The following is a 13,332-nucleotide window of genomic DNA, read 5'->3' as shown; positions in this document are numbered from 1 at the left end:
TGTGCTCCGGCCTAAGACAAAACCTCTTCAGAAAGGGCATGGACTCAGAATCGTCACACATGTGACTCACATGCAGCAGAAAGTAACGTGAAGAATGCTTAAAGAAAATAACCGCACCCTGAATGAATTTCATCACCCACGTCCTGACAACGCTGGACTCTCAGACTTTCTTTAGCCGTTTATGTACGACTTTTCATCAGCCCGTCATTTTTATTAATGGACAAATACACATTCTCCTTTACTGAATCTTCCTGACACGATTGTTCAGTCTCTTCGCCTAATGTGTGTGCACACACCTTCGTCTGATGCGTGCGCACCTCCTGGGGGCAGCTGAGCTGCGTTGGCACCACGGCTCAGGGCTCACAGGCGGCGCCCAGGCCGGCTCCTGGAGGAGCTCCCTTAGCCCAGGCCACGCCTGGGTCTCCTGGCCCCGGAGCTGGTGCCAGCCCATCCTGTTTCCTACTTCCATCCATTAACAGGCTGTCTGATGTCACCTTAAAACATACACCACAAAAATGGCAATACAAGAAAGGATGAGAAGGAGCAATGAGGTGTGCGTCAAAGGTCGGGGTGAGGGAATAAACAACAATTTTTCCATTTACATACAATCAGTCCTGGGAAGTTGTCTATGCTAACAGAACAGACATGCATCCCGAGGTGTGCGTACTGAAGAATGCGTGTATATATATACATATAAATAAGCGATAATACACATAGCTGAAAATGGATGAAGACGTCATACTGACCTTGGGGGGTTTAAACGGATAGTCAGGTGAAAAGGTTATGTCAAGAAAGAACACCCCTCCTTCATAGACAGATCCTGGGGGTCCCAATATAGTTGACCTCCATTCATAAATGTTGTCTCCTTTGGGTCCAGCACTGGAATAAGACATACAAATGAAATGTGCTTAGAGATGATAACAAAGCTTGGAATTGTAAAAATATCTATTTATGACAACAAATTCAGCCATTCCATAGAAAACACACCAAAGTTAATAGGTTAATTCCAAATGAGGATTCACTTGTCAATATCGTCAGTATTCTATAAATGAAACAGGTTGGTATTACTAAATTATACAGAACCAAGAAGTTCCGTTTTGCCATTCATAACCTTAAACCTATGAAACAAAAGATTCCAAGGACCACAGACCAGAAGCAAAATTTTTAAATTAATTTTTACTGGAGCAAAATGTTTAATCAAGCATACAATTATTTCTGAGACTCTGAAAGGGTGGTATAAGGTCAAAGAGATAAATTTTCAAAGCTAGAAGGAATGCTAAAGAAAAAAAATAGTCTAATGCTTTTGTTAACTAAAAGCACCAAGGAGATGCTTTCCTGATGGAGATCAGGAAATGGTCGTCATTCACAAGGCTCAGCTCAAGTATCACATCTGCATCTTCTTTTCTCACTCCACCAAGAGTCCCTGCTAATGTGCCCAGCGTCCCGTCCCACTAGGGTGGGCTGTAGAAGACAGGATGTAGCATTTTGTTTTAAACCTGTGCTTTGAAACCGCCTGCTTTTCCGCCCCTCTCTGGAAGTCCTCCGAGGACCAGGTTCTGCCTTGTTCTTGGTACTCAGTAAATAAGAGTCGGCAGACGCTGCTGCTGGAGTAACAGCCAAGCAAGGGAAGCCACGCGGCTACTAGCGGCAAACCTGCGCTCCCCCGCTGCAGAGAAACTCACGGACGAAAAGAAGACCCACACGAGCCAACTGAACTGTCCCCGTTCTCCCAGAGTAACAGAAGGCAAAGCGAGATCATAGTTAAGCCCTCCAGCGTTCTTCTGCCACACCAACCTCACAGCACACCAGCCAGAAATCCCCTCACACCCTGTAGCAAAGCGGGCAGTCCTGTTACGGTGCTCGAGAAGATTTTATTGCCAACAAAGATTTGTCTTCTTTCATAATGTGAAATTAGTTCGTATCTACAACAATTTCATTGTTGGGCAGGAGACCAAAACTGCATGCGTCATTATCTATGACTATGGAGGAGAATACATCAATACACCAGGGAGCAGACAGCCTCCTCAATAAATGGCGCTGGAAAAACTGGACACCGACACGCAAGAATCAGACCGGACTTTCTCACACCACATACACCATTACACTCACAAGGGATTAAGAGCTAAATGTAAGCCCCAAGCCCATAAAAATCCGAGAAGAAAACAAACGCAGTACACTCTTTGACGTCTGTCTCAGCAACATTTTGGGGATGTGTCTCTCAGGCTAGGGGAACAAAAGCGGAAATGAACAAATAGGGCTGCTGCTGCTGCATCGCTCCCGTCATGTCCGACTCTGTGCGACCCCAGAGACGGCAGCCCACCAGGCTCCCCCGTCCCTGGGATTCTCCAGGCAAGAACGCTGGAGTGGGTTGCCATTGCCTCCTCCAGTGCATGAAAGTGAAAAGCGAAAAGTGAAGTCGCTCTACGTCAAACTAGCTTTTGCAAGAGAAGGAAACTATCTCTGAAATGAAATGGCAGCCTACTGAATGGGAGAAGGTATTTGCAAATGACAAATTCATTAAGGGGATAATATCCAGAGAACACGAAGAATTCATACATCTCAACATAAAAAAACATACAACCTATTAAGAAGTGGGCAAGGGACCTAAACAGACATTTCTCCAAAGAAGACGTCCCATGGCCAACAAGCTCAGGAAAAGCCGCTCAACATCACTGATCTCAGAATGCAAATCAAAACGGGTATCGTCTCAGGCCCGTCACAGCGGCAGTCATCAGAAAGACAGCAACCAACAGGTGCTGACAGGGATGTGAAGAGAGAAAGGGAGCCTCCTGCACTCCTGGCGGGAATGTGGACTGGTGCCGCCGCTGCGGAAAAGTGTTGAGAGTCCTCAGGAAACTGAAGGTAGAGTGGCCGTGCAATCCAGCGAGCTCACGTCTGGGTGCGACCCAAAGACACGCAGACAGTGATGTGGAAAGAATATGCATCCCAGCGTTCACTGCGGTGTCGCTGACGGCGGCCAGGGCACAAAAGCGACCTGAGTGCCCGTCAGGAGACGAATGGATGAGGAAGACGTGGCGTCGTGGTTTATATATGTATATGCATCACGTCTATGACACACACACACATGTATATGTATCACGTCTATGACACACACATGTATATGCATCACATCTATGACACGTGTGTGCACGTCTATGACATGTACATGCAACACGTCTGTGACACGTATGTATGCACATCACGTCTATGACACGTATGTATATGCATTGCACTGTGTCTGTGAGATATGTATACATCTGCTGCTAAGTCGCTTCAGTCATGTCCGACTCTGTGCGGCCCGACAGACGGCAGCCCACCAGGCTCCCCCGTCCCTGGGATTCTCCAGGCAAGAACACTGGAGTGGGTTGCCATTTCCTTCTCCAATGCATGAAAGTGAAAAGTGAAACTGAAGTCGCTCAGTCGTGTCTGACTCCTAGCGACCCCATGGACTGTAGCCCACCAGGCTCCTCCGTCAATGGGATTTTCCAAGCAGGAGTACTGGAGTGGGGTGCCATTGCCTTCTCCACATATATAAGCATTGCACTATATCTATGACATGCGTTTCCCTGGCGGCTCAGGCTGTAAAGAATCTGCCTGCACTGTGGGAGACCCAGGTTTGGTCCCTGGGTTGGGAAAATCCCCTGGAGAAAGGAATGGCTCTCCACTCCAGTATTCCTGCCTGGAGAATTCCATGGACAGAGAAGCCTGGTGGGCTACAGTCCATGGGATCACAAAGAGTCAGACACGACTGAGCAACTAACATTTCACTTCACTTCATCTATGACATATATATACACGTATGTTGGCCACTGTGAGCAATGCTGCAGTGAACACTGGGATGCATATTCTTCTCAAATTACTGTTTTCATTTCTTTGGATACATACCCAGAAGATGTGCATATATATAAATGATAATGCATGGGGCTTCCCAGGTGGCGCTAGCGGTAAAGAACCTGCCCGCAACGCATGAGACCTAAGAGACGTGGGTTCGATCCCTAGGTCAGGAAGATCTCCTGGAAGAAGGCATGGTAACCCACTCCAGTATTCTTGCCTGGAGAATTCCATGGACAGAGGAGCCTGGCAGGGTATAGTCCATGGGATCACAAAGAGTCAGACATGACTGAAGTGACTTAGTACACAGCACAAATATAATACTATTATATATCATATAAAAATAAATGTATGTATTAAATATAGAAGATGTGGAGTGTGTGTGTGTGTGTATATAATATTACTGAGCCATAAAGATGGCAATCTCGCTGTTCGGGGCAGCACAGATGACCTCGCGGGCACGACGCGCAATGAAACAGGTCCGACGCAGAAAGACAAACGCCACAGGACCTCACCGACATGCGGCGTCTCGGAAACAAAGCCAAAGAACACGTGCACGGAAACAGGACCAGCTCACACACAGAGAACAGACAGGCGGTCGCCAAACGGGAGGGAGGGTAGAGAGAGGGCGGGGGCTTAAGCGGGACAAACCTGCAGTGGCAACAATACACGAGCCACAGGGGGGAAACGCACAGAGTGGGAAATACAGCCGGCAATGGGGGAATAGTTTCGCACGGTGACAGATGAGACAACGCCAGAAAAGCATGCATCTTAACCAATTTGGGATTATTCTGGGAATGCAAGGATAGTTTAGTAACAGCAAGTTATTAATGTGATTTAAGTTATTAATGTAATTTATTTATATAAGTTACTAATGTAATTTACTTGCAACACATTAAAGTAGAAAGAAATGACAATCACAATAGCTGAAGAAAAAAGCACTCAATAAATTTTAATGATGGCTATTCATGAAAAAACTCCTAGCAAATCCAGAATATTAAGAAACTTCTTTAACTTGATAAAAAGCATATACCAAAAACCTCATAGCAACTGTATATTCATGGTAAAATATTAAAAGTACATGCCTTAAAAATTGAGGCTCAAGACAAATATGCCCACTAAGTCCATTTCCAGTCATTACTGTTCTGGAGCTCATGTCCATCAAGGCATGAAAGACAAAAGCTGAAAAACAAAGTATTTATGGACTGAGATGGAAGAAATAAAATGGCTGCCATTTATGGTATTTATGTACACAGAAGAAAGCTACCCAAATCTGTGCACCATTTACTAAATTTAATAAAAGTTTGCCATAGTAGCAGGATGTAAGATCAACAGACAAAAATCAACTGCATTTCAACACACCAACAAAACTAGAAAACGCATTTTCAAATACTTTTTACAGTAGTATCAAAAATACAAGGAACCTATGAATAGAGTTCAGGAAAAATATATAAGATTTTTATGGAGAAAGCTATAAAACATTGAAATACCCTCAAGGAAATTAAATAAATTAAGACACCAAGTAAGAAGACCCAGGACCCTGGGGATGTCAATTTTTCCTTGATTCAATGTAATTCTAATCAAAAGTCCGACAGATTTTTAAAAAACAAAACTTGACACATTGATTCTAGGATGCTTTTGGGACCTCAAGGAAGCTCCTCAAACTTCTCTACACACAAATGAAAACCTGACAGATGCTGGAACTGATGGGGCTGAGAAGACAGCCTTGTCTTTGGACAACAGAGAAACTGGATTTCTGCCTCAACGGGGCGGCACTGGTGGTAAAGAGCCTGCCCACAAATGCAGAAGACTTAAAGAGACGGGGGTTCGATCGCCGGGTCGGGAAGACCCCCTGGAGGAGGGCAACGCAGCCCACTCCAGTATTCCTGCCTGGAGAATCCTCTGCACAGAGGAGCCTGGCGGGCTGCAGTCTACCGGGTCGGTTTGAGGCGGACACGACTGAAGCGACTTGGCACGCAAACGCATAAACCTCTGTTGTAGATGGATTAAGCACTTAAATGCAAAAGTCAAAAGCTTTACAGTTTGACTACAGAGAGTGACAAGGCGAGCCATAAACTGGGGTCATATAAAATGGACGAGATTCTCGCGTCCAGAATATACTTGTCTGAGTAAGCTATGAAACAGCAAATTCGTGCAGTGACACAAATGTCCACGGATAGAAAAAGGTGTAAATTCACCCAGAGGAATACTACACAGCAATGAAAATATATAAACTAGCATTGAGAAATCTTAAGAATATCCTAATGAATACGAAAAGCAAGTATAAAAGGAATATGTACCATATAACACTATTTCTACAAAGTATAAAAATAAACAAGAAAGGGACCTGGGGAGGGACAGACACTGAATGTTCCAGAAAGGCGTCTCCTGGGGAGAACTGGAGGGTGGAGAGCAGAGCTCGGGAGGAGCTTCAGGGGTTCTGGGGATGCTCTCCTTCTCAGGACGTGTGATGGATTCTGGAGCTATCTGTTTTACTACTAGGTTTCATAACTTCCTTAGGTATTAGACATTAACATATTCTTAGATCTGTATCAATTTTTCTTATTAAGTATGCAGAAAAAGCTGACCAAGCTGCCACGTGAGAACAGGAAGTTGCATGTACTCTGTGGTCCTACTCTAGGAACTAGAGACATAAGACAATACTTTGTATCATTTATGGATACGTATCTGTGTCAGCGCCTTTCAAGAAATGAACTAGAAAACATACCTAAATTCAAGAGGACAGCTATTCAAGGAACGTGGGAGAGCTGGACCAGGCGATGGGAGGAAAACAGATCTGAAGGAGGGTTTAATTTTATTTCGAGGCTTTGATTTCTCTTATTTAAATACAAAAAATAAAATCACAGTTAGCCAAGTTTCATTGCCAAGTACCGAAATAAAATTCAAAGGACTGGGGCCCAGCCTTCCCGCCCCATCTGACCACTGGCCTCCTCTCCTGAAGGGGGCAGTGAGGCGCAGACAGAATATTCAGGTCAGATGACAGTGAGAATATGCCAACAGCAGCAGCTTGTTGCCAGACAAGCTCACTCATTGAGATAAATAATACAGTTAGGTCCCGAGCTATAATCAGACCCAAACGAACTGATAAGTTTATCAGAAGGAAGGGCTTAAAAGTAGAGTAAATTATAGGTTTGCAGTTACAACATTACTTCAAGGGAGATGAAGAAATTTAATTTAAAAACTATGGGCTTCCCAGGTGGCTCAGACTATAATCTGTCTGCAATGCAAGAGACGAGGGTTCGATCCCTGGGTTGGGAAGATCCCCTAGAGAAGGGAATGGCAACCCGCTCCAGTGTTCTGGCCTGGAGAACCCTAAGGACAGAGGAGCCTGGCGGGCTACTGTCCATGGGGTCGCAGAGAGTCAGACACAACTGAGCGGCTAACACTTTCTTAGACCCAACAAAAACAGATAAGTTTATTAGAAGGAAGGACTTAAAGGTCGAGTAAATTATAGGTTTCTATTTACAACAGTACTTCAAGGTAAGTGAAGAAATTTAATTTAAAAAAAATGCAAAGAGGAGAGCCCACAGCTAGGAAACAAGGAGCAGAGACGCAGTTCCCAAATCCGAAGATGTAATGCAAGAGTCCCTTTGAGACATTTTAAGATAATTTTCCAAGAATGGTCATCACAGTTAGTTATATAATGTAAGTAATTAAGGAGTCACCAAATTGCGCCTCCAAAGAAGGAACTCGAAAGCAGACGGCAGGAGGCACTCCAGAAAGCGGACGGTGCCTGCAGATAGTGCATATTCCAGTTGTGCCTGATCCAGGTTTTATCTGGCTCTCAGTCAGAGCTCCAAATTTCACTGCTTCTTCGGAGTCATTAACAGTGGGTCAAACAACTCCGGTAACAATGTCACTCTGAGTCGCTCCATGCTGCCAAAATGTGCCCTTCCGAGAAATTCCTAGCAATGGCAAACCATCTGAGAAGCAGACTGGTGCTTTATTCCTGGTTTTTATGCTTTTAAAGCTTCCACTGCAGGATAGCTGGTGCACAGCGCTGTGCTGGTTCCCGGCGCACAGCAACGCGATCCAGTCACACACACGCACACACTCATTCCTTCCCGGATTCGTCACCCATACAGGTTGTCACAGGAGACTGAATAGAGCTCGCTGTGCTGGACAGGAGGGCGCTGTTGATTATCTATCTTGTGTAGTGTGTGTGCAAAAGCCCCAAGAAGAAATGCTGGGGAGGAAAAAGGATGCATCAAGGGCTTGAGACTGGTGTTTTAAAATGCATTTAACACTAATACTATTTCCTTAATACACAGATTGAGCCTTGGCAATCTGGCCACCTCCATCATCTTAGAAATGGTCTATCCCACTTATAATCCCAAAGCTTATAGCAGAGGTCCATGAACCACACAGCCCTCTGTCCCACAATCACTTCAATACATCCCAGCTGAGAAGCCCTAGCGTGAGTGGTTAGAACGGCATTGGACAATATGGTGGGCACGCAGCCATCGAGGACGTGAACTGCAGCTGGTTCAAGGTGAGACGCACCGTCATGAAAAGAGGCTCAGCACCCCTAACCAGGAAACGCAAGTGAAAGCCGTGGTGAGACAGCATCTCACACCCGTCAGGACGGCCATCACCAGAGGGAACACAGACAGCAGAGGCAGGTGACGAAGCAGAGCAAAGCGGATACGTGCACACTGCTGAGCGCCGCGCAGCCACCGTGGAGAAAGCACGTGCAGATTTCCCAAAAAACTGGAACTACCCTTCCAGCCAGCAATCCTACTGCCGGGCATATAGCTGAAAAAACACAAAAACACTAGCTCAAAAAGATACATGCCCCCTGCATTCATAGCATCATCATTTGCAACTGCCAAGATAACAGGAGCAACCAGCTGTCCATCAACAGATGAACGGATAAGAAGACGTGGTACACGATGGATATTCCTCAGCCATAAAAGCGAGTGAAGGGTGCCTTTCGCAGCAACATGGAAGGACTTAGAGGGCACTACACCAAGTGAATTAGGTCAGACAGAGAGAGACGCTGTGGATCTCACATGTATGTGGAATCTAAAAAATGCTGCAAAATGGCGAATATTACAAAACAGAAGCAGACGCACAGACACAGAGGGCAAACTAGTTAGACCAGAGGTCAGGGGGCAACACAGGGGTGTGGGAGTGGGGGGTGCGAGCTCTCTGGTGTGAGACACGCTCAAGGGTTACAGCACAACATGGGAACACAAGCCAGCGTCCTGTACTACTGTAACAACTGAATGGAAAGTAACCTTTACAAGCTGAATTTAAAATGAAAAAACCTTAAAAAGAATGTATTGTACAGCACAGGAAATAGAGCCGACATTTTATAATAACTGTAAATGGAGGATATCCTTTATAAATTGTGAATCACTATGTTGTACATCTGAAATTTATATAATATTGTAAATCAGCTATACCTCAATAAAAATAAAGGAGAAAAGAATTTACAGTGCAAAAAAAAGTTTTTATAATACCAGTAAAAAAACAAGATGTGTCGTGAAAATAAAATAAATACCAAGCTTTGACGACAATGCGAAAGAAAGTGAACTGCCTCCTTACTTATTACTCATTCCATGCTGAAATACTATCTGGAGTGTCCTGGGCTAAGATACGTCAGAATTAATTTCACCTACCTCTTTTTACTTTTTTAAATGTGGCTACTAGAAAATTTTAAATTACACACGTGCTTCATATTATATTTCTATTCAACAGAACTGCCTTGAATCTACTTTCTGTGATGGTGGGAATGTTCAAGTTTTTATCCTGAGCCGGTGTTGTAACCACCAGCTACACGTGGCCATTTGGCACCTGAAATGAGCCAGTGAGAATGAGGAAGTGGATCTGAAACCTCGCTTAGTTTCAGTGAATTTAAATCCAAATAGGTCCACATGGCTTGTGGTCACACACAGGCCAGTGCAGACCCACTGGGATGCGTTTAATATGTCAGGACCTATACGAAGTGGAAGAACGGGCTTTTATACACTTTGGCTGGATCAGAAAAGCGAGCGTCAGATGCTGCAGTGTTCCATGCTTTTAACGATCCCTTCTTCCGTAACCTGGTCAGAGGCTGGTGCCAAGAGACGCGCGGGGCAGCGCTGACGCTGGGGGCAGGCTCCAAGCCAGACGGTCTGTACGCGTCTCAGCCCCGCCCCTGCATGAGCGCCCTCTGAGCTGGGTCACGGCCGACTCTGTGGACCCACGGACTGCAGCCCGCCAGGCTCCTCTGTCCGTGGGATTCTCCAGACAGGAATACTGGAGCGGTTGCCATCTCCTTCTCCAGGGGATCTTCCCGACCCAGGGATGCAACCCATGTCTCCTGTGTCTCACGCACTACGGGTGGATTCTTCACTCGCTGAGCCACTGGGGCAGCCCGGACACCTCCCTGACCCTGGGCAAATATGTCAACTCTCTGTGCCTTAGTTTTCTCATCTGTAATATGGGGCCATTACAGCACGTACCTGCAATGTAAAATTTCAGTGGAACTGCACTCACAGAGCTTGGGAAGTGGGCTGAGAAGGGCCCAAATAGTAATCCTCCAAATGTGGGCTGCTACTGAGGTCGCAGGTCCGCCTGTGGGTGGTACAGAAGCGTACCAGCTCATTCGAAAGGCTAACTGCCTGGCGGTTTTCTAACAAAGGTTTCAAGACCCTGGGACTAGAAACAGGCTACTGAGACCGCGTACAGACGATGGGCCTCCTCCTGCTCCTCAGTCTGCCTCCTTCGGGGCCCTACCCCCCATCGCTTTATTTTCTCACCCCCAATATGGCGGTCCCATCGTCCGCCTTTGATAATCGACCAGCCAGACACCGATGGAATCTTTAACCTCATCAGAAGCCAATTTGGACCAAGCTTCACTTCACTGTGTAGTTGATTTACAGTCTATTAATTCTTGCTATCTTCAGAGTCCCCTGGACAGCAAGGAGATCCAACCAGTCCATCCTAAAAGAAATCAGTCCTGAATGTTCATTGGAAGGACTGATGCTGAAGCTGAAACTTCAATACTTTGGCCACCTGATGGGAAGACCTGACTCATTGGAAAAGATCCTGATGCTGGGGAAGATCGAAGGCAGGAGGAGAAGGGGATGACAGAGGATGAGATGGCTGGATGGTATCACCGACCCAACGGACATGAGTTTGAGTAAGCTTCGGGAGCTGGTGATGGACAGGGAGGCCTGCTTCTTCCTTCGCCTCTGAGTCCCACGGAGCCTGTCGAGTCCTACTTCCTAGCACCTTTCTGACCTGTCTCCAGGCTGTGTCCTCTGCCTCCTTCACGGTGGCAGCAGCGTCCTCTGTGATTCCCTGCCTCCAGTCTTGCTTTCCTCCCATCCTTCCACTAAAGGGAAGAACGGACACGCTCCGAAAAACCTTTAAAATGGATCGTGTTTCCCTGTTTCTCTGCCTTCTCCATTCCTCAGGCACACTGAAGTCTTCCATAAAGATCTGGCTCTAGCTGACTTCTCTGACCTCATTCTTCAAACTTGCTCTCCTCCAGCTCCATCCTCCAACCATACTGGAACCACTTGCAGAAACTCCATGGGGTCTGGGCTCTTTTGGGAGCTTTTGGAGAAGACACTCTGCAGGTCTGACCACTCCATCTGTCCTTGAGGTCTTAACTGCCTTCTCCTCCAGGTCATCTTCCTTACCCCTAAAGGCAGGAGTAATGTTCTGTGCAAACACGGCATCATAAAAAGTTGTTCATGGGGCCTTTAATACTGGGCAAAGAAGAAGAGTTAAGAAACAACATTATCTGGATCAGAGGAAAGAAGAACTTGCCCTGGTGGTGAAGGGGCATCCCTGATCGCCAAGAGGGTGCTGAGAAAATAAGCCAGGATGGCAGCCCTTGAGAGGCCCAACAGAGAATGTCTCTCACAGACTCCCAAGGGCCCCTGTGTTTGTTCAGTAATTTTTCCCAGAAGACCGGTATCATCAACACCAGTGTCACACCTCAGGAAGTCAGAAGGTCACAGTGCTGAATATATACAACGAAATCACTCTGCTGAACACCCGAGCCTAACACAACTCTGTGAATCAACCACACTCATACACAAAACAAGAAATAAAAAAGGCGGGGGGGGGGGATCAGGCAAAAGGGTGAAATCCTAAAAGGAAAGACAATGAAAGAAGAAAAGAAAAGATCCCCTGTGTATTCTAAACTCCACGCAGAGCTGGACGGTTCCCTCCCGTTACTATTTCACAGTTTCTTTCCAGCTCATGAGAGTCTGGGGCTTATTCTCAAGGTATCCCTAGAAAATGAATTGTTACTTTTTGTGAATGAGGGCTTTGAAAAATGGGAAGGATCTTTATCCTCAATCAGACTTTCCCGACTGGGATGCAAACATGGGGAAATTCATCTGACTACAGTTGTGGTTTAGTTGGTGACCCCATGGACTCAAGCCCGCCAGGCGCCTCTGTCAGTGGGATTTCCCAGGCAAGAACACTGGAGTGGGTTGCCGTTTCCTTCTCCAGGGGATCTTCCCGACCCAGCGATGAGACCATGGATCCTGCATTGGCGCTTTCAGACTGTGGCATTGCAGAAGACTCTTGAGAGTCCCTTTGCCTGTAAGGAGATCAAACCAGTCAATCCTAAAGGAAATCAGCCCTGAACATTCATGGGAAGGACTGATGCTGAAGCTGAAACTTGAACACTTGACCACGTGATGCTAAGAGGGAACTCATTAGAAGAGACCCTGATGCTGGAAAGACTGAAGGCAGACAGAGGAAGAGATGGCTGGATGGCATCACTGACTCAATGGACATGGGTTTGAGCAAGCTCCGGGGGATGGTGACGAATAGGGAAGCCTGGAGTCTGAAGTCCATGGGGTCGCAGAGTCAGACACGACTGGGCGACAGGACACTCCCTACACTGGCAGGCAGCTTCTTTACCACTGAGCCACCAGGGCAGCGCCTCCAACTTATCTTTTTACCAAATCTTAGAAGTCACGACTCGTCTACCTTGGATCTTTTGTTAACCGTGCAAAATAATTCCTGCTTAAGAATCACAGCATTCCCCAGGGCATGCAGGAGCTAGCAAGAGAGTACGCTGAGTCAAAAAACCAACCTCCTGGAAGCTGCCAAAGAAGGCACACTCTTTCAGGAGTGCGTGTGCGTGTGTATTTCTAATATGTGGTATATTACAGAGTACCTGTGCCTGCTTATTTCCCCTAATATGTGATCTATTGCACTGATTGCGCAACTTTGTAACAGACGTAATTTTAAGAGAATGACTATGAAACAGCAGGTGAAGGCAGAGAGACCAGGCAGCAGGAAGGAAGAGCTCAGAGAAAACACTGTGTCTTCTCCCTGTATTCTTACTTTCCATTCCAAGCTAATTTCCTTAAGATGCACTCACTTGTAAGCACAAAGATACATTAGAGTCAAAAAGAACTGCATCTTATTCTCTACATCTGGGTTGTTAAAAATCAGGTTAGCATTATAAAGACTTTGGAAACCACCTATCACTAGTTCAACTTTCCCATCACGCAGAAGTGA

At 46.1% G+C, this 13,332-nt stretch overlaps 1 protein-coding gene across 1 annotated transcript in view; it reads right to left on the bottom strand.

Moving 5' to 3' along the window:
* The window catches only part of LOC102174361 (ubiquitin-conjugating enzyme E2 E2), a 357,485-nt gene that overhangs the window by 76,414 nt on the left and 267,739 nt on the right, over positions 1–13,332 (bottom strand). The window contains exon 4 of the mRNA XM_018041985.1: positions 747–879. Within this exon, the coding sequence (XP_017897474.1) occupies positions 747–879 (133 nt within the window). The remainder of the gene's footprint in view (positions 1–746; positions 880–13,332) is intronic.

This window comes from Capra hircus, chromosome 27 (assembly GCF_001704415.2).
Source record: "Capra hircus breed San Clemente chromosome 27, ASM170441v1, whole genome shotgun sequence".
In the NCBI taxonomy this organism is placed as follows: Eukaryota; Metazoa; Chordata; class Mammalia; order Artiodactyla; family Bovidae; genus Capra; species Capra hircus.
The sequence above is the reverse complement of the archived record's forward strand: the minus strand, read 5'-3'. Positions and strand labels throughout refer to the sequence as shown.